We start from the raw sequence: 21,532 nt of genomic DNA on the forward strand, positions 1-21,532 counted from the left end.
TGAGGGGGATCAGATGAGGGGGTTAGGGGAGGTGAGGTGAAGGCATGAGGTGTGGGGAGCAGAGCGGGGCAGTGCTTGGGGCAGGGAGCTGTTGGCGGCCAGGCTGCCTCCACGCACCCCAGCACTGCCTCACCCCTGTTCTGGCCAGCGCTGGCTGGGACCCAGGGGAAACTCTCCAAGCTGACACGGCCCAAGCCTGGCCACGTGGTTCAGAGCCCAGCTACAACAACCTGGCCCTGCTGCAGTGGCCCAGGTCCAGCCGCGATGCCCTGAGCCCTGCCACGACGTTCTGGGCCCAGCTGCAGTGGCCAAAACCCTGCCATCACAGCCTGGCTCTGCTGCACGTCTGGCCGTGGTGGCTGGCCCTGCAGCAGCGTCCTATGCCCTGCCACAGTGTCAGGCCCTGCTGCATGCAGGCCCCTGCCTGCACACACGCGTGCTCAGCATACCTGGCTGGTGGCAGCAAGACCAACCCACGCGCCTCAGCACACACTGGCACCCACGCTTGATAGGGCCTCTTCGTCTCTCCGTGGCGCCCTGGGCCTGCCCGCTCACTTGTTTTSTGCAGCTGTTGCCAAGGCCAGTACCTGCAGAGCCCGGCTAATCTCCAAAGGGAGTGTGTGGCGTGCGGCAAAGGGCAGGGATGCATGGTGGCACACACGAGACCAAGGTAACCCGTTGTTGTGGGTTATGCTACTCAGCGTCTGCACGCTTTGGTGGCGGCATAGCCACTGATGCGCTGGTGCGTGCTCTCACATCGTCACCCAGGCGAATTCAAAACCACGGGGTGGTGCCTGTCCCTCGGCCCTGGCGCAGCTCTGCTTTCCTTGTCTCGAGCTGGTTTGGATAGTTTGTGGGGTTACTTAAAAAAAAAAAAAAAAAAAAAAGTATTTTGCCTGGGGACTTGAATCCTTTTTTTCCCCTTCGCTTGACTGGCTTTCTCACACTCCTATTCCCATAGTCTGCCAGCTAAGCCTGAGTCATCCTGCCAAGAACTAGACCTGGCCTATTCAAAAATGTGCTCACTTGCTCTCTTTCTTTCTGTCTCTCTTTTCTTTCTTTCTTTCTTTCTTTCTTTTTTTTTTTTTTTTCAGTATACACAGTAATGTTTTTCCACCTCCTCCAGTACCTGATCTGCACCTGTACAGGACCAATCCCACACATATCACCTGATCTTGCCTTTTCAGAGACCGTGAGAAAAATAAAGTTCAAGAAAGAAGAGACATGTTTGCAGATCTCACCAGGGCAAAGACATCATCTCTGCAGAGGCTTGCTGGCATAGTCACCAGAGTTAATAAATAAATAAATACARATAAACCAGAAAATAGATACTGTCATGTTTAAAACTACAGAAAAGTACAAATCCAGGTTTTCTTTTAGCTCCTTGATCCAACCACAAGTCTTTTGATTTAGAAATAAAGAGTAACCTTCACTSTATAAGATTTAACTTCGGATGAGCAATATTTGATATAAGCTTCAATTAGACATTTGGACAAACTCAGTGATGAAAAGATCAAGAGACTGCACTGGAAAAAATAGCTACCAACAAGCCTTTTCTTAGAAGTTTTTTTGGGGACATTTGATGCAACTGATTAGCATGAAAACTGTAACACAACATTTTTAAGGCACCTATATGGTTATTTGGTGGGCTAACATATTCTCTGATGTTGTTATGTAGTTTTTTTTATATAYGTGTGTGTGTATAAAAGGAAGGTTATCACAGTTATTGAGCCATAGTCTGCCTCATTTCTGAGTTCGCCCTCGTTTACAAAGGGGTCAGGAAATGCGAGTCTGGGCGGCTCGGTCCCTCCTGGGCTGGGAGTGAGAACAGGCTGTAATTATGTCCATGTTTATGGTAGCCAAGGAGCTGCTAACCACCTCTAATTGCCGGCAACAGGTCGGTTTCTCCGGGGGATGAGAAGGGGGAAGACAGTGAGAACAGACTGTAATTGCCGATTGCCAGTGCYTGGCCTGGCCGGGGAGCTGCGACTGCTGGCAGCAGCTCCCTTCCTGTGTGGYGGGGGGTACAAGGCCTTTCCCTGGTTGCCCTCCCCGCGGCCGCCAGGCCAGTGCCCACTGAAGGATCGCGTGGAGGTGGAAGAACCTCCCAACCAAACAGCGTTTGCTGTTGGAGTGTACTGGACTTTGCAGCTGTGGGCCTCTAAAAGCATTGCCTTCTGCAGGGTGTCCCCAGGGGTCTTCTGGTCTGAACTAGAAGCCCCAGGCTGAGCACCGCAGGGGGAAGCGGGGGGAGCAGTAATACTGGTGTCAGTGCTTGAGGTCGGCTCCTTTATCCGCTGTCTGTGAAATGCCCTATACATGCGATAGTTGCGATCCCCAAGCGGAAGCATGTATACCTGTGAATTCCCCAGGGATCAGAAGAGGAAGGAAAGGATTTACATTGAAAGATGTTTCTGAGAATGAAGTGACCAAGCCCAAGTTTAGGTTGGAAAGAGGTGGTGAGAAGGTTTGCAACCACTGGGGGAATCTGGAATAGATCCTCTGGGCTTCTCCAGCCCTGCCTTTGCTTTTGAAAGGGGTGTTAATGGGGAGGTAATGCTCTGAGATAAGGAGCTACCCCGGGGACCGGTGTTCCTCGTCCTGTGATCCTCTGACAGTGGTTTTCTTTACTCAGGCTGTAATCTTGGGTTACAAATTGGAAATTATCCAAAATGGAGGTTTGGGAAGAGTCTTTAGACAATGTCAAACACAACACAGCAGGGTATTTCTGACCTGCAGAACATCTTGCAGTAAAAATACATCAGCAAGAAAATATAGACTAGTCCTGGGCACTAACCCAGAAGGTGGAATAAAACAGGATGCCGCCTCTGATGTGGCATACAGCAAGCACGAAGGTTGCAGAGCTCGCTGTACCTGCTGTCCACTCCTTTAGGAAGGAGCCAAGACCAGAATAAAGCAAGCTTCTAAGGACCCACGTGCCTTAGTATCCATAGCTTGCAGGGGCCCAGGAAGTGTAAAGAACATAGAAAACAAATTGCTCGTAAGAGCTGGGTAAATAGTGTGTGTGTGTGTGTGGGGGGGGGGAATGATACAAGCCCGAGCCATTAATAGCCTTTCACCTTCGGGTCATGGACTGAAATTCTAGCCTGGCCATGACAGGAAGCTGTCACCATCCTGAAGGCTGGAAAGTGAGTGCAGTGTCTTGGGGACAAGTGTGTCCCTAGTGCAAATGTCTCCACTRGGCAGCCTTAAACACATAGCTGATGTCCCCCCACACACCAGGTCCTCATGGTAATAAAAGRTAGTAAAGGGCAAAACAAATTCTGTGAGATAGGCTACTGCCTAGTGCTCCCGAAGGCAGGAGCAGCTTGTTAAGTGGGACRGCAGCCCCATTTTGCAGCATATCCTGCCCTCTCCTTTAGACTGGGGACGCATTTCCCGGAGGGTCTCCTGAGACTCAGGATCTTGGTGCATCTGCAGCTGGCAGGCACYGATTAGCAGATGAGCCTTGGGGGTCTCATGTAGCTACAGCTCCCCTGGAAAGCATGCAGCTCGCAGGAGTTGGACTCCTTCAGCTGTTCCCTGGATGCCACCGCAGAAGTGCTTATTCATTTTACTCCAGGCCATGTGAGCCATGCTGGGTGTGGGGCACACACAACTGTGCAACACCTTGTTCTGTTACAATCCTCCCTGCTTTGGGGAGGGCATCTGTGAGCTCCAGAAATAAGTACCCTTCCTTCTTATATTGCACCCATGGCTGGCAGATGCCCCCCTTGGAATGACCCAGAAAGCTGTGTGATGAAGTGGCGAAGCAGCAAAGTACCACTCTGAGAAATTCTGATGTCGCTAAGGACAGGAATTAAAGAGTCATTATTGTCTCACCACCGCAGCACAGCCTAGTGCACAGCTCTGCACCTAGGAGGCTCTGGGACAAACGCCAGGATGCCTGAGTCTCTTTCTAAGCTGATTCCTTCTGTCCTGCTGAGCCAAGGAAAAGCTGCCCTGTGAGAATGAGGTTGTGGGGGAGGGCATTTGGCAGCTGTGAATTGCTGCCCATGTGGATGGAAATTCTCTTCCTGCCCCTCATAACCATCACATWATTTCAGAGATGGCTGTTTGGGCTGGAGCAGCCCCATGTGCTAATGGACAGAAGATGGTGCAGCCCTAGCTTTCCTCTTTGTGCTGCTTGCAGCCTGGTCCCTCGTGGGCAGGAAGGGCTGGATGCTAGCAGGAGATGCAGCTGCAGCTTGGAACAAGCTGGGGAATATCCCCAAACTATCTGTGGGCTTGGACCTAAACTATCTGTGGGCTTGGACCTGTATCTACCACTGCCATCCCCAGCTGGGGACTATGAGCTCTCTTAAGCCTTCTCTCAGAAATACTCTTTCTAGGGTATGTGACCTGAATTCACTGGACCAAGAATTTGCAGTCTGCTGACAATAACAGGGCAGTCTCGCTCCAGTGCAACAGTATCTTTTGCAAGGTACACCAGCTGCAGCCAGATGGACATACATCTCAGCCTGTATCCCCTTTGAGAGCCACGAATAAATGCATGGTCACCACTGCACTCCCAAGAGGAGAAAAGATGCCTCTCKGTTGTTGTCCTCTCCATGTGTGCTGGGAGATCTCAGCAGCAAGAGTGAATTTTATTTATGATGATCCACTCTGTGTTCCTGCCTAAGGCCAGAGCAATGGTGCCTGCGTGCTAGCATGCCCACAGGGCTGCTCCGCCAAAGGAGACCCAGGGAGGCTCTGCAAGCCACAGAGTCAGGGTACGTGTGTGAAAATACCACAAACTTGGTAGTGGCAGGTTTGGAGGAGGCTTGCAGGAGTCATTGGGCACTGGCATGCAGAAAARTCCTTGTCCCAAGCACAAGACAGAGAGCACTTTGCACCTCATGCAGAGCCACCAGGCAATAGTGAATGTGCTTCAGTTCCACGTCTCTGGGTTGGAGACTTTGGCTGAGTCATTCCCTTTCCTGGATGTTGTTACATCTAAGTATTCTTGGGCCACAAAACGGGCTGAAAAGGTTGGCTGCCCCCAGACGTGTTGCTACAATGCTTGTGTTCTGAGCCGTATTTTGATCCTGGGGGTGGCACTGCTTTAGGAAGCCTCACAGGCTTTTGCAGAACATGACTTTTAAGTAAGATCAGATCAGTGATGYGGTTTGCAGCACAGCTGCGAGCGGCTGCATCTGCAAAGCTGGGGGTGAAAACAGGCAGGCAGGAGCATGGAGAGGTGGGATCCTCACCAGCCATCCTCAGCACGGGGAAACTGTACCTCTGCGTAAATACACCCTCAAAGTCCTGGGACAGGATGCAAACTTTTGTGTGTGCTCCCTCTGCTGTATTCCTCCAGCCCTGGTGTGTAGCCTCGCTGGCACGCGAACAGGCGTAATCCTGCCCCAGAGCCGAGGGCAGGCTCAGAGAAAGCTGTGGCAYGCCAGCTCTCTGGGGACTTAACCTTCATTGAATGTATGCTTGTAAATCATACGGGGCCAGCTCTCAACCACAGCGTCTGTGCTCCTCTGCAAAGGGAGCAATCATATTTTCCAGCCACGTTTCCCTTTCCATGTCATTAATCAGTCCAAGAAAGCAGCCTGAACTTATCACTGCTCTTCAGCTTTCTGTTAAATCCACCAGCTGATCATCAACTCGTATTTATGATGCCATGAATCAGCAAAGAGAAGAGCAATGTATAAACTGTACATTATCCTCAAAATCCTGGCAACAGTGTCTGTCAGTGGAGATGCAGTGAGAAAATATTTGGGTTTCCCAGTCCCTTTGGGAAAGGCTGTGACAAGCAGCCCTGCCTCATGCCAGAAGTTCAACTGAGGGCAGCCCAGTAATCCCGGCATGCTGGTAGAAGGCCAGGACAAGGGCCATGTGCCATTTGGAGGGCAAGGAGGAAGGTCTCATCCGCTGTGGAGCTGGCTTGGTTGGGAAACCTACAGGCTGGAGGCATCCGTCAGGCAGCTGCTGGGCTGGGATCCTGCACCGGGCTGCGCAGAGCCGCGTCCCCATCATGTGGGTGCTGGCCACTAAGGGCTGCTCCAAAGAAGCAGTGAGGTGTTTTCATCACTCTCTTTTCATGCTGGACACCAAGTATTTTGTTTTGTAAAATGGGATCTTCTGCAGTTTGAGCCTTTTTCTCAGCTATTTAGCCCTTTCCCAGACTTTGCTGCTCCCCTGTTTTGTCCAGGAGCAGCACTGTGGCTCTATCCAGCGCTCCCAACTCAAATATTGCGAAATACAGTCTTTACCGTGTTCAGGTGGGATGGACACTGCGGCCAGATGTTTCATACAGCTATAGTTTAGTGCACAAATACAGTATCTAAATCGATGAGCTGATCCCTGTTGGTGCTAAAAGCCTGCAGCTACCACTGAGGCTGGTGAGGTCTGTGGGGGTTTGGAGCTTATTTGCTACAGGTTGTTGCCCTGAGCACTCTAACCTGGGGTTCTGGCACCATCTCCCTATTTTTTTCCTCCTTAGTGGAAGTGTTCTTTAAAAGCAGAAAAGGTGCATTTCTCACCTCTCCTGCCAAGAGATGTGACATGTGACACATGCCAATCTTATGAAATGATTTTTTTTTCTTCTGCTCCCCAGTACTGCTGCTTGTTTCTATAGTGCAGTTGTACTGAGAACCCAGGATGAAGTGATAAGGCGTCCATCAGCCCTGGGAAGAACAATATTATAGCAGTAAATAGATTGGAAAAGTTCATAAATCAGCAATGACCAGCTTGGAATGGTGTAAGAGSGTTGCTGATAATGAGTTAGAGAGAAAGCTGCAGGAAGACTTTTCTGTTGTGAGTAATAGATACTTATGAAAAGCAAATATCCTCATCTGGGGAGAACAAGAAGGTTTTCTTTCAATGGTGACTGCTAACTGAGACCAGCAATGCTGTGATCCTGCTTGGATAGCATTCTCATCATCAGGTATTATGTCACTTAATTTTAACTACTTAAAACTTTTAAATATAAATAGTTTATTCAAGAAAACACAAGTTAATTTAGGGTGCAGTGCTACTGCAAAATGCAACCTTTGCACAGCCAGCCTCTTTCCAGAAGTGGTAAGGAGATGGTCTTTGACAAATCCATGGTATGATGGATCATTTGTACTTGGTGTCTGATACTGCTGGTGTCTTGAATTTTGTTGGAGTTTGATAGTATTATGGAGAGAATTAGCCTATCTCACTAATATTTAAAGGTACATATAATTTGAATACTTCACTACTACAACCATTTATTTTTCAGGTGAATTGCAGAGTTAAAATTAGTCCTTTAGATACACCYGGAATACCAGGATCGTGTATGTATATGTTTGTGGAGTTAGTGACCCTGTCTTCAGACCTACGCCTAGGGCAGCTGAGCACAGTGCTGAGCTGTATGGCCCATGCATGCCCAGGAGCATCCCTGGCAGTTACTCAGTGAGCCAAATTCTGCCTTGTGCGCTGGGCAATMCAGGTGAGCCACTTGAACTGCATCAGATTTCAACCTTGGAGAAAGCTGAGGTGATCAGTGATAGTGCACATATAAATACGGGAAGGGAGGTTTTCGGTGATGCTTTTTTTATTTTTCTATCTGGGGCGATCAGCTGATGGATCTTACTTGCGAGGAGGCTTCAGGAGGGTTTCAAGAGAAGCAAGTTGTGTCCCAACAGACTTAAGTTCACTGCCTGGAAATCTGCTGCATCACAGGAAATTGTTAGGGGCTTCACGGCTGGAAAGAAAAAGAAAAAAAGCAGGAAAGCCACATCTTTCAAAAGTTCTCATAACAGACCTGCCTGTCTCTTCCAGTTTTGATACTGTGATTTCCATATTTTGTGTGCTGGGTGAGATCTCAGGGGTAAATGGGCTGCRCAGCCTACAGCAGACATCCACAGAGTTACATTCAAACTCCCTGATTTACAAATTCTGACAGCAGAGAACGGTGTGTGCCAGGGTGGGCCAGACTTCTCCCTTATTTTCATTCCTTCTTTTGCWGATTTGCAGACATGTCACTCCATTAGGCCATTGGCCACCTACTTGCATTAGTGAGGGGTACAATTTTTGAAAAATTCCTGTGCAACTGCCATTTGCTTGGGTTAAATGTGTGTTTTGAAAGCTCGACTGCACGTGCAAATCCAGGGCTGTGCGCACACACTGGTGTTTGGGATCACACTGGAGAATAGCTTTCGTCATACCAGCTAGTACTAGAGGGAAAAAGGTGATCTTTTAYGCAGTCGGAAATGGATTTGTTACAAATTACTGTAAAGGAAATATTATCTCTCAGAGGATGTTATTTTATAAACAAGAGGCTGAATTACAGCTTAATTACTTAAATCAAGAGTTAATTGTTAAGCAAAACAAATAAACCCATTTGCAAGTACATCATTTAATTTTCACAGATTCCAGTAGTCTAGGCATTAACAGGCACATCTTTATTTRATAAGTAATCTAGAAAGTCGTGTGAAATGACATTTATTTTCACATGCAGTCCAAACTATGAAGCAGCCTGAAATAAGATTTCAGGGACCTTGTCCTTCCTTCTCTGCGATGAAGGGCAATGTTTTCATCAGCTTCCTTGAAAATGAGTTTAGGCCCCTTGTGCTTGTCAGTGTGGCAACACAGAGGGGAAAGGCAGAAACTTTCCAAAATCAGAATGAAGAGAAAGCAGAATAGCAAACTAAACCAAAGGATAGCAGACCTAGGTTAAAGCAGATGCATTTTTTTTAAAGTACTACAAAATGCAAAGAGAGAATTTAKATGCCAAAATCAGAGACTTCTGTGGTGAGCTGGGAGGCTTCACCCAGAGCAGGAGACGGGGCTGGAGCATTATGTGACCACAGGATGATCACAGGGCTGTGCAAAATGGACTTGGGATCCCAGGAGATGACTGGGGGAGTATTTCTGCTGATGAAGGGGAAGTGTTAATGCCACGGTCTGAGCACTGGTGAGGCCTCAGCTCTACACAAAGATGCAAACAGAAGAGGAAGCAAAACCCACCTTTCCCTTTGCTGGCCTTGGCAGCGGAGTCTCCCAGCCCACTAGGTCTTGGTGCGGGTTGGACTGCTCCTGCTTAGTCCTTAGGAGGCTGCGGGATGTCGTGGCCGTACTGGGGAGGTCCCGAGCTGCGGGGCATGCAAAGCCCTGCTCCGGCCTGCTGCCTCCCAGCTGCCTTTCAGCCTGCAAGGGTCTGGGCAGGCGGCCATGGTGCCACGAGGGGCCCTGCAGACACCCGACCAGCAGGCACCTGCGCTTCGGTTGCTACGATTGAATAATCTTGGGCTACTGGTGCCCTTTCACAGGCTCATATCTTTATTGGAGGCTGTTAAAGCCAAACCTCCCAACAGCAATAACATGACTACAAAGCTTTTCTAAGAAAAAGTACGTGGGAATAAAGCAGATACTGAGATCCCAGCCAATTTCAGCACAATACAAGTCTGAAGTATCCTTATAAAGTTAACAAGTCAAATTTAAATGTATACAAGGCTCAGGAGCATACAGGAAACAGGATCAGTCAAACCTTCAAAGCCCCATCATTGTCTTTCAGAAAGTCCACTGAAAGGCTCATGCCATAAAAAAGGTGTATTCAAATGGCTGATAAGGTGATAAACCCAGTGGAGAAATGCCAGCCGAGAAAGTGGGCACTGATGCTCGCTACAGGGATGTTACAATGTTTTGGTCCATTGTTACGGAATACTATTATCCTGCTCTTTCTGCTATTGCCCTGCAATAAAATGGGATTCTACTGGTGTAAATGGGAGGAGAGTTTGGCAGGTGATTTCCTTAGAGGCAAAGCAGCRACCCTTGTCACTGGCTTTACTGTGCCCTGCTTTGCAGTGTGTGAGCCAGCCTCTGTAATCTTGCTGCTGGAGAGAGCCTCATGCCTTCCCCAGCACCATCTCCATCAGCCCCAAAGCAGAATACGAGGCACAGTATCAGTTACCGTGAATGTCAGTGGCAGGGGAAGATGAGCAAAGAGTTAAAAGAGCCACCCAGTTCATGCTGCTAAATCAAAATGAACCAACCCGCTTAAGTACCAAAGCAATACTCATGAAGACCCCAAAATCAAGTGCTYGTTCAGCCTGATTGGTTGGCGTTAGCTTGGCCATCTTAAGATGCCTGATGTTTCCTTCCCTAGTGTATTATTTGTGGTGAGCAGGGCATATTCTGAGTTTATCATGTGCCACTGTGAGTTTAGACGTATTACCTTTCTGTTCAAGAGCAAGAAAYGTTACCACATGACTCCAGTAACCAGCCACGCTATCTAAACAGCAGAGCATCAAAGCAGACTCGATTGCAAACCGTCCACGAGCTGCAGCATAATGGCATAAAAGTGTGTAGAAAATGCCCAGACACAAAGACATTGGAAAAATCAAGGTCATTTCATGGCTTATTTGTGAGCAGGAAGCAAAACCACTTGGATTTGTTGACTCTGAAAAGGCCAGCAGATCTGGAATGTGTGTTGCAGGACCTGGCGTGCAGGAATTCACGAAACACAAAGCCTGTCAAAAATAATTTTTAAATGAAATGCAGTGTCCTAGCAAAACACATGTCAAAGGCATAAAACAAAACAGAAGTACAAAATGTGTCGTTTAAAGGCTGGGTTCTGTCTAAAGTGAATAGAAGCCACATGCATGCATCTGAGATCAGGTTTTGGCCTGATTTTCAACTTTGTTCGCTGGGGCTTCGGTGACAGCAGGCAGATGAAGGCTCTGTCTCCTTTTATGATTTTCTAGACCAGACCAGCACTTCTGTGCCTTCCCCAGGGCAGGCCAAAAGGGCTTCTTACGTTCCCGGATGGTCACCACGCGTGGAGCGAGCTCCCACATCCTCGACCGTGCGTTACGCAGCTGTAGGACGGATGAGACCAGCGACYGCCCGGCGCTGGATCCCGGGAGCTCGCGTGGCAGCACAGCAGCTCCTCTGCTTGATGCCAGGATCGAGCTACACAGAGCGTAATTCCACCTGCCGGAAAGCAAACAGCAGGAGCAGGCTCTGCTGCAGGGCTGGGGCTTGGGCTGAGCTCGGCCGGCGGCCGGGCAGAGGGTCGGCACCTCCGCGGTGTTCGGAGCTGGCTGTCACCGGAGCACGGGAGCTGGCGTGTCCCGCTGCCCCATCCCCGGCAGCCAGCGGAGCTCTGAGCGCCAGAGCGATGCGCTGAGTTTTCTGAAAAGTGTCAGCACCAAGGCTTAACCTTTATTAATTGGGGAGAGGAAGAACTAATGCTGGCAAAATATTGTCAAATACTTTAAATTAATGATTAATTCTAGATGGAGTGATACTGTTTGATGTGGTCTTTGCTGGTTTGAACAGGAGAAGGGTGATTCACTCTAAAGGAATTTATAAAAACACAAGTATTTGCTCATGGACAATAAATACTGGGGCAGATAAAAAGGGGGATGAAGTGTTCAGCTTCGTGATAGCAACTCAGCCCCAGAAAACTTTTGACCCTCTCACATCTTAAATCAACGCGGCTCCCCCCCTCACTGCCCGGGGGCCGGCCCCTGACGCTGGGCCGCGTACGCGGGCAGCGCGCCGGGCTCGGCGCGGCCGGCACCGGGGCGAGCCGCGTGCTGCGCCGTGCTGGTAGCGCCCGCCGAGGGGCACAGGCCCGGCAGCAGCTCACACGGCTTGTGTACACAACGTAATCTATCCATTTACGCGTTGTAAATGTAAGCATATAAACCCGGCGTCGATGCTGCTGCAGTTTACATAGCTGCCCTGCCTGGGAAGCAGAGATTTACGGTGCCCGCTGGGGACACACGGGCCTTCGGTCCGCGGTTTGGAAACCGCTGCGCTGTCCCGGGGCGCACCAGGTCCCAGGTGTGAACCGCAACGCAGCACCGACAGAGCAGGGCTAGCACGGGAATAAGCTCTTGATTTCTTAATCGCTGCGCTTTATCARTCTCATGCAATCAAGAGAGATGCCAGAAGGCTGAGCGAGTTGCCCATGGTACCATTCTGGCCGGGAATTAAGGCAACCCCGACAGCACTGCCATGGCGTGTGTTGCCGTGACATGCCCCTTGTCCCCGCCGCTGCAGGAGCCGGCGCTGCCCAGCACCTTTGCAAGCCCAGGTAACGGCGGGGGGCTCAGGACCAAATTTTTGCAGCTGGCTTGCACACGCCTGGGCCTGAAACCCCGACCTGCAAGCATATTCATGAGCAAGACTGAGCTGTAGCAGAGGCTTCATCAGCTCTACGCGTGCCTCACGACATCTGACAGCCACCAGATGTGTACCTGGAGGAGGGAACTTGCTATCTACCTTTCCCGTGGGAATACATTTCAGCCAGGATAACCCCTGAACCCTGCTGGGGTGCTGCCAGTTACATTAAAGCCTTTGCATCCGCTGATTACCCTGACGTGATGTTGTTTTTATTGAGACAAGATTAGCCATTCTCGCTTTAAAGGGAGGCCTGGCACACACGATCACCTGCTCTTTTCCTGCTGCGCCAGACTCGGGAGACGCATTTCGGTCTGGGTCTTTGCCCTTGCAAAAATCTGACTTTTCTCCCCCTAAATAGCAAACAAAACCAGGACTCCCCTTGCAGCAGCAGCTCAGCTGATGGCCATATCCACGATCTGGGCGCAGCAGCTGCATAGCTAGGCATTCACACAAACTGGATGCGGTGAACAGTGCGGTCTGTTCTCCAYGATTTGGCGAAGAGATGCCTCTGCCCACAGCTGCCGAGTGCTGCTGGGRTCTCGGTCCTGCAGAGCTGCGCTGGCAGAGGACTGCTGAAGGYGTGCAAGGGTTGAAGGACAGAGCGAGCAGTACCTGCTGTAGGGCYGAGCTGAAACCTGTAGCAGCCTTCCGGCATCGCCTTGCACCCCCTGTCAGCGAGCCTTTCATCGCAAGCCCTACTTAGATCATACTTTTCAAAACACCTAAACTCCTCATGGTCGTTGTGCTTRTAACACTTGTAAGTGACAGTGGCTTATGGTTTCAATTAACCCAAGGGCAGTTTGGGGACTATCTGATTGCACAGGAGTGAAAGGGGGAGAGGAGAAAAGGCCTTTCGTAGCAATGCAAAYAGAGTATGTGGGTGAGGGACTTCTAAAAAAAGCAGATGGTTTCTTTCTTTCCTTCTTCCTTCTTTCCCTCCTCCTGTTTTTTTCYTTTTTTTTCTTTTTTYYTWTTTTGCATTCTGTGGAACAGACAACCCAACAGCACATTTTTCACCATCAAAGCTTTGCTGAAGGGAATTCTGCACTGCTATTTCATTTCTTCCTGATGTTCGCAGATCGTAAAGCAAACATCCTCAGAGGCACAGGGAAATCAGTTTTATCCCAGGATAACAGCAGAGTGGCCATACCAGCACCCTTGGTGCTGCATAGCCCTTTTCCAGGGTTTCTTGCCAGTGGAAGTACAAACACATTCTGGCTAAGCCATGCGGTGCCCAACACAGCACCAATGGATTGCCAGGGTGGACACAAGGGATGAGGGATGCACAGAGTGTGAAGTCCTTGGATGGCTGCTCTCAGCCTCTGACATATCATCATGCCTGGCAGCATATTAGACCTGGCACACTGAAGACGATGCACATCACAACGCTGYGGAGTGCACATCTCCATTGGTGATGTATGGCGTGCCCCTCTGAGGGCACTTAGGCAATCTCAGAGAAGCCTTGGACATCTGCATGAGGCTAGTGTGGTGAGCAGAAGGCTCAGTGGGAGGAGTGGAGGCCCCGCTAACTATGTTTCCTGGTGCTTTCCTGGGAGGAAACACGCTCGCAGGTCTGCAAGAGGAGGTCCCACCTGGAGGGTTCCTCTCCAGACTTTCCCATGCAGGCTTCTTGGTTACAAATGGTCAGAGGTGAGAAATCTTGTGTCTTTGGGAGAAATAGGGAGGGAAGTAGTCATAATCCTAGATGTGAAATCACAGCTCACAATGTACAAGTCCATTAACTTAATCTCACTAATGCACAAGGTGTTCAATGAATTTTGGAAGAAAAATAATTAAAGGAAGAGGTGCAAATGGAAAATAGTATTAAAGGGAAGATAGGTCTAGCAGGTTGTGTCATGCTAACCTGAGATCTACTTTTTTAAGATACTGGCTTTCAACCTGGAAATAAAAGCTGATTGCTGCCCCCTGCAATGCATGAAAGCATGAGATGCACCATGTGAAGGTATTATTCAAAAAGAGGAGATGAGAATTCAGTCCAGGAATTGCAGAATGAGGGAGTCATTAGAGTGAGAATCAGCAATGAACTGTGCTGCAAGGGCAATTACAGGCCTGGAGGAGGAACACTGGCAAATCTGATCTTTCAACAGTGACTTGGACACAAAAAGCAAGCATTTGCTGCTGAGATATGGATGCCGCAGATCTGGGAGATATTGACAGCACAGAGGAGGAATGAATTATCTAGGAGAAGTAAAGACTTTTCAGAGAGGAAGGGAGAAGCAGGGTGAAACTAGGATGAAGCACTTGTATGCGAGATTTTTGGGAACTTCTGCTTCCACCTGGCATTTTGGGATGTCCAAGGAGGCAACAGGCAGATGTTGGGCAGGCCAATTAGGACATGAGCCTGCTCTACTGCCAGRCTAGGGGGAAGGAGAGGCAAAACCAGTTCTAGGATGGATCAGGGAAAGGCTTTCCCCTGGGCAGATTTATCCCTGCCCCTCCAAGATCCCRCCTGGATCAGGATCCACACAGGACAGGCCACCTCAACTCAGAAAACAGAGGTGTACAGGCAGGAGAAGTGCAGAGACAKGGCAGGGGCACAAAGAGAGCTGGGGAGTGTGTCCTCCCGGGCTGATTGCAAAGGCAGGCGGCGGGAGGATATGCTTGTTACATGCATACAGCTGAGTAAGAACCGTGGAGGAAAAAACTGCTTAAGTAAATGACAAAATTGGCAGAAAAACAAATGGGGATGAAATGATCATCCAGATGGGGAGGTTCTGGAGCATCTCCCAGCAGAAGCAACAGCAGCCAGAAAATAACCTCATTCCTAGCTGGAATTTGAGCCATGTGTGAAAGGGATGAGCTGGTTTGGGCCTATGARAGACGAATGAGGCTCTGAGGGAAAGGCAAAGGCATCCCATGCATCGTGTATCCATGGCCCTATTTCACTACAGCTTACTCAATATCACAAGCTCATTCATTACTGTGAGCTTACAGAAGAGACACTAGAGACAAAGATGAGTACCTATCAGATCCACACAGTTTTTCACTGAGCTATGTCTTGCATTTGTCACTTCCTACATCGTTTTATGCCACGAAGATGTTCTTTGTCTAAGGAAAACCCATTTATGCACTTCATCCCCTCAGCAGCGAACCCTAGACCAAGGAAGTGGATGGTACTGAAGGGACAGGGCTCAGCACTGCCAGCCACGCCACGCATATAGGGCTCCAGGTAGAGGAGAGCAGCAGTGCTCAGTCAGTGCTGTTCCTCATCCTGAGAGAAGCAGGRGGAGTGCTAGCTGGGGTAGGGGTTCAACAAAATCCTCCTCTCACTCTTGGGCTTTAGGGGAGGAAGATCAGGACAAGTCGCTAGTGCAGGACGTGTGCATGTGTGTGTGCCCTGCAAACTGGATGACTCGCTGCAGTGGGATGATCTGTTTGCTCAAATCCTCATCACTTGACTGACCTTGCAATTTGGGCCTGCCCTGCCTGTGCTGTGTGAAGTATCAGCCAGCAGAGCCCTCTTTCTAGGACACCGGTGATTCCCACACTGGCTGAGCTCCTGGGGATGGAGGAGCCACTCTCCATCACTCACCCTGCTCACAGCTTCCCTGCAGCCAGTATGGGGCTCCCAGGCCACCCACAGCATGGTCCAAAGACCTGCAGACCAAAACCTGCCCAGCCCCTCCTTGCAAAATGCACTCAGATACGTGGTGCCTCACCTGGGGAGCACTGCACCGTTGTTCAGCGGAGTGTGGGATGCGGGGGRTCTTACTGGGCAGAGCACGTGGGTGGTGACATCTTCAGGAGCTGGGTATTTCCCTGTACACAGGCACTCTGACCCTGCAGCAGCTGGGTGAGTCTCCACGTGTGGCTGGGCTGGGTGAGGGCTAGAAGCTCTTGTGAACATCCCAGGGGTCTTTTGTGGCTGCGTGGGGACTGGCTCAGGCCTCCTAATTAACCAGAAATAGCGACCGTGGGGTCAGGACAGCAGCAAAGCTCGCCAGGAGCCCGGCGCAGCCTGATGGGGCCTGGAGCGAGCTCAGCCAAAGAGTTTATGGTTTTCACACTCCGTCAGTCTGATGAATGGCTCGCGCTCCCTCGGCGCTCAGCGCCTGCAAGGGTCAATTACAGCGATTACTTCAAGGAGTCAAACTGGCTGCCGGCAGGGCTGGAGAAATCTTTGTTTCAGCTTTGGCTTTGTAAGGAGAAGGAAAGAAGTGGCTGGGGGTGCGACGGGGGATGAAAGAGTCTCTACTGTATTCGGGGCAGAAGTCAGGAGGCGGCTGGCTGTCCGGTCCCCGCGGCAGGCCCGGGCGGGAGGAAGGAGGGCTCGTCCGGGGTGAGCTGCCATTTTCTGTTAGYGCGACAGTGAGCAGCTGTTGGGACTAGTGCGGAGCCCAGTCAGCCTGGTGACCAGCCTGGTGACTCGAGAAGGACTTAAAAATAGCCCRTGTGGTTTTACAGAGAAGCTAATGAGGCTGTTAGTGGAGACGAGAGCCTTCAGAAGTAGAAGTGGTGCTCAAATACAAAAAATAGAAAAGAGCACAAACGCTGGCAAATTAACTGTAATGTCATAATAAAGCTGATAAAAAAGATTTTGGGAACAGCTTACTAAAAGTATTAAAAGCTAAAAGYAAACATGTTTTTGTACATACCAGAAGCAGAAAACTTACCAGAAGCCCAGGGCAAGTCACAGGCAATCAAGCTCTGAAAAGCTCTTCAGAAAAGCCAAGGGGGTGGTTTGCAGTGGTGCAAATTATGGAAGCTGCTCAGGTGGCTCCTGCCCTGCAGCCTGTCCTCTGGGGGCTCTGCCTCAGCCCCTGTCCTATGCCACAGGCCACTAGAAGACACCAGCAACTCAAGGAGCCAAAGAGCAACCCGCGTGCAGGACAAGGTGACGCGTGCTGAGCTGTCAGCTGCGGTTTGCACCCTGTTGCTTGGGAGCACCAGCACAGGAGGTRGTGGCAGCTGCATGAGTTGCCAGACATTCTCCTTGTGGGTTAAATGTAACCTATTAAAAGACTTGGAGTCACCAAATGTGAAGCTGCCTGCTGAGCAGGATCTTACAGTGTTAAACTCCGGGTTGGTAAACAGGTAGGTAAAATTCAATGTTAACAAAGGCAAAGCAGTACCCTGGGAAAAGGCAACCCTAACTACTCATACAAAACATTGGCTTTGTGTGCACATCTCACCTGTATGGAGTTGTGCTGGCTCCCTGCAAACATGAGTGCAATGCTCAGTGACAGTCAGAAGAGCAAGCAAAGTGTAAAGTATGATTAGGAAAGGGATAGAGAAAACACAGAGCTGAATAAATAAATGCTCCTCTTGAGTATTATGTGCAGCTCTTTTACCTCAGAAAGGTTGTAACAGGAAAAAAAGGAGATGGAGAAAAGCCTCAAGGATGATCGAGTGTAGAGGTTGGAGATGTGGTGAAGAAACATCGGATGTCTAGGTTCTTAAGCTTGAAAAAGCTGGAGGTGATGTGGGAGAGGGTGAAGGAACCAGAGCGGCAGGTGGAAGCGAGCAGGCATCCAGCTGGGAGCAGTGAGATGGTCACGGCAAGAGTAAGTCCACAACGGAGAGAAGGAAGTACCTGCCTTCGCCAGGCACCGTTCTCTTGAGAAAGCTTTTGCCCCAGGATATTGTGAAAGCCAAAAGCACRCGAGCTGGAAGAAGCTGGAAGAAGGTGGCAGAAGGTGGAAGAAGGTGGGCCTGTTGGGGATCTTAAGCAAGGACATGCTGCCTGCAAGCYGTGGGGTAGGGTCTCGCTCACGTCCACCCTCCTGCGCAGCAGGAACGGCCCGCCGGAGCTGAAGCGCTCAGCACCCGGATTGCGCGGCACGAGCGCCGGGTGCCGCAGCCTGGCCGCGAGCCGGGAGCTGGAGCTCCTGGCACGGAAGAGAAGAGCGGGAAGGGGAGTAAAAGGCCGCGAGGCCGAGCCGGGTGCCAGGAGGCGGCGGGTGCTTTGCCGGGGATGCCTCTCCCAGCGCCGCGCCGGGCTGGGACCCCCACGACGCCCGGGCGGGCGCGGGGGCGTCCGGCTGCGCTTTGGCCCGCGGGCAGCCTGGGGAGCGCCAACAGCTTTTTGGCAAGCTGCTCTCCCGGCGCACAGAAATTTCCTCCCTATATTCCCGGCCGGCGCTGCCCGAGCCTGGGGCCGGCGCCCAGGGGGAGCCGGGCTGCCGGCCGGCCCCGGCCGGGGCGCGGGCCGGGGTGGGATTTGCGGAGATTATGCAGCAGGAATTACAAAGGAGCAGACTTTCCCACAGGCCGTTCGGTCGCCGCGCTGGGAAAGCGTGTGAGCCGCGCGGGCCCGCCTGCCTCACGGTGCTTCGGGGAGCGCGCAGGAGCAGCACACACGGTTTTTAATAATTAAGTAACTTTAATTGTCCTGGGAAAGCAGCGCTTGCCTTGGGGCGCTCTGCGCAAACTCGTAATTAATGTTACCAGGAGAGATTACGGGAAGGAGAACTGAGAAATGATTCACTTTTACTTTTTAAGCCTCTCTCTGTGTTAAAGCTGTATTATCCCCTAGTTTAAAGCCTCGTTTAGCTGTGAAGAAAACCAGTGTACTTGCGAGGGGACAGGGGGGAGAGGAAACTCCCCCGGCCAGATTGCAAACGTCCRCGGCTGGGCTCGGCTCCGTGCCGGGCAGGGGGGACCCCGGCACCTTCTTGCTCGAAGGCCCTGAACCCACCTGTTTGGCACGGGAGCTGTCAGACAGTGTCGGAGCAAAGGTTCACCTGGCCCAGCCTCCTGCCGGGTAGTGTGCAAGGAGGATAAACCCCGGAGGAGTTTCCTAGGCACCTGAGTCTGGCAAAGTGACTCCTCTTCCTTGGAGTCAGAGACTTGCTAGTCCTTCATAAATCCAATTTATTTCAAGCAAATAAAGTCCTTAAAATTGTAAGCCTAGACGCTCTCCCTTCACCACAGAGGTATCCAAGACGTGCTCAGATTCCCCTGGGCTGCAGTGATTCCCATGGCAGCGAGCAAGTTCCCCAGGTTAGCTGCGTCCCCGGGCCAGGAGCTGCCCCCGCACCCTGCAGCGCCGGCACAGCGAGTGCTCCTGCAGGACGTGCCACAGCACAACCTCCTGACCCGCTCTGGCCAGCACCGGGCGCCTGTCCCCTTCCCCGGCAGTGCCTGAGAAAGCAGGCTGAGCATCGCCGCCGCGCAGARGATCGGCGTTCATGCTCCCAGCCGGGGAGAAGGGCTGTAACTTTCTCAGGTGGGTAAACTGAGTCACGGCAGTACCAACAGCTTGGCCGGAAGAGAAGGGCACCAGCTGAGAGATGGGGATGAAAATCCAGCATCTCGATTCCCAGCTCTTTCTTTGCTTGCCAATTAGTACTTGCTTTTCCTGAGTGTCACGGGGCAGTGGCAGAACTGGTATCAGGGATCCCCTCTGCATGCTTGTCCCAGCCCCATGTTACACGGTGGGCAGCACGAGGGCTCAGCTTAGGACCACGGACTGTCCCCTGGGAGCAGGCATCCAGCCTGCCCYGTCCTGCCCCAGCACGGACACTGTCTCCCCTCCTTCCCGTCTGGGCAGAAATGCCCCCGCTGGTGGCCAGCTCTGCACGGGGGCTGAGCTGCCCAGCCTGCCGGGTGAGCCCGCCCCGAGCCACGCGGACTGCGCCCAGCGATCTTCGTCCTCTTCTTCATAACACCTGCCTAGACRGCTGAGAGGGCAAGAGGGGTGGTAATGCAGGGCATGCTGAAGGCAGCTTTGTGGAGGAAATCAGCAGAGCATGTGTGAGAGCCCCTGGAGCGGGCTAGCGGGGAGCAAGGTGCAGATGGAGATTTCCATCCGGAACACAGATGCAGCTGGCTTTCTGGGTTTATGGAGGAGGGACTGTGGCRGCGAGCTTTGGCATTGGAATTTGACCCAAGCCCCCGGGTTTCCAGCTCTGGCCGTCACAGATCACCTTGCAGCACGTGGCTGAAGTTCACAGCAGGATGTTCTTGCTGCAATTCTTACACTGCTTTCAAGAAAGCTGGATCTCCCCGGTCTCCCCTGCACCCCACCATCCATCCTGCCCAGCCATTTGCCTGTCTCGCCTTCCTTGGCTGCAAGCAAGGAGAGACCCGGTGAGCCCAAGGGAGGGTTCGTCCAGCACCCGCTGCTCGCTGCTCAAAGCAAAACTCCGGCAGTATGAACCAGCGTGGCCCAAGCCCCACGGGGAGCCGAACGGCCAGGCTCTGCCTGGCTCCGGCACAGCACAAAGGGATGGGCAGTGACCGAGCGGGAGCCTGGGGGGATGTAAATCCTTCCTGATGTGTGCATTGCCTGAGATCTGTGGGGCTTGCTGGCGCATTTCACCCACTTTAAAACCAACAACCTATTGGACTGGAGCGGCTCTTTTCTTTCTTTCTTTCTTTCTTTCCTTTCTTTTTTTTTTTTTTCTTTTTTTTTCCCCCCAAAGCAAATCACTGGACTCACACAGGACACAAGGTATTTTACTCTATAGAAATCCTTTTTCAGGCAACTATGTCAAGAATGTTTTCATACTTTGGACTGGATGGGAAAAAAAAAAGGTTTAATCCCCTGAGATGGTTATTTCTCTGAAAACAGACATGCAAATGCTGGACTTGTCAAACCTTAAAATGTTTTCTTTATTCAGGGAATTACTGCCTGCCTGCTGAGCCCGGGTAATGCTGACAGGCTAAGCCCTGGGCCTTGGCAGCAGAGCATGCAGAGTGTGGGAAAGGGCGGCTGAGGCACGCGCCAGATAAGATCATACAATAAATGATACAGCCCTCCGGAGCACACTGCCACTTTCATATGCAAACAGGCCTCCCTGGTACACACACACACACACACACACACACACGCGCGCGCGCGCGCTCCCCGTGCAGGCTGCGCTCACCTTGCAGCGCGCACGCGGGCAGACAGACGCCTGCAAACACCCCCTCCCCGGCGCGGCCGCACGCTTTCCCGGGAGGAGGCGGCCTCCGGCCCGGGCGCCGCGTCCGGCGGGGCTGCGCAGAGCCCGGCTGCGTCGGCGCGGGGTGCAGGGCGCGGGGGCGGCGGGGACGGGCTGTGCTCAGCCCGGGCAGCGACGCCGGGGCCCGAGACCGGCGGCATGCGYGCTTCCCCGCCACAAAGCCTCGGCCTGGGTTTTTATCCCCGCGGTGCCGGCAGCCTCCAGCGCRTTCCCGCTCGCCGTTATCTCCGGGAGCAAGGGCAGAGCCGGCCGCTGCCCRCGCAGCACGCCAAGGCCGGGGCTGGCGGCCGGAGGAGCGCTGTGAGCGTGTGGCACCTGCGCGTTTATTTTAATAACCTGGTGCCTGGTGATCCGCGACCGGCAGCGGAGAGCGGCCGTCACGGGTAATAGCGCCTCCGGGGTTGCACAGCCAGCCGCAGCTAACGACCCGCACGCGGAGAGGCGCCGGTATAAAAACGGCGGCAGCCGAGCTACCGGCCGCGCAGTCCAAAGGACGGCGGGACGCGGCGGGG

At 51.9% G+C, this 21,532-nt stretch overlaps 1 protein-coding gene across 1 annotated transcript in view; it reads right to left on the minus strand.

The window, feature by feature from the left end:
* Window positions 1-21,160, minus strand: part of HES1 (hes family bHLH transcription factor 1) — a 23,828-nt gene extending 2,668 nt beyond the window's left edge. Inside the window, exons 1-2 of the mRNA XM_085298681.1 lie at window positions 20,943-21,160; window positions 17,846-17,960 (exon numbers count right to left, since the gene is read on the minus strand). Of these exons, the coding sequence (XP_085154807.1) occupies window positions 17,846-17,960; window positions 20,943-21,160 (333 nt within the window). The remainder of the gene's footprint in view (window positions 1-17,845; window positions 17,961-20,942) is intronic.
* Between the last annotated feature and the right edge of the window lie 372 nt (window positions 21,161-21,532).

This window comes from Rhea americana, unplaced genomic scaffold (assembly GCF_003343005.1).
Source record: "Rhea americana isolate MKP2758 unplaced genomic scaffold, rheAme1 scaffold_14, whole genome shotgun sequence".
NCBI classification, from domain to species: Eukaryota; Metazoa; Chordata; class Aves; order Rheiformes; family Rheidae; genus Rhea; species Rhea americana.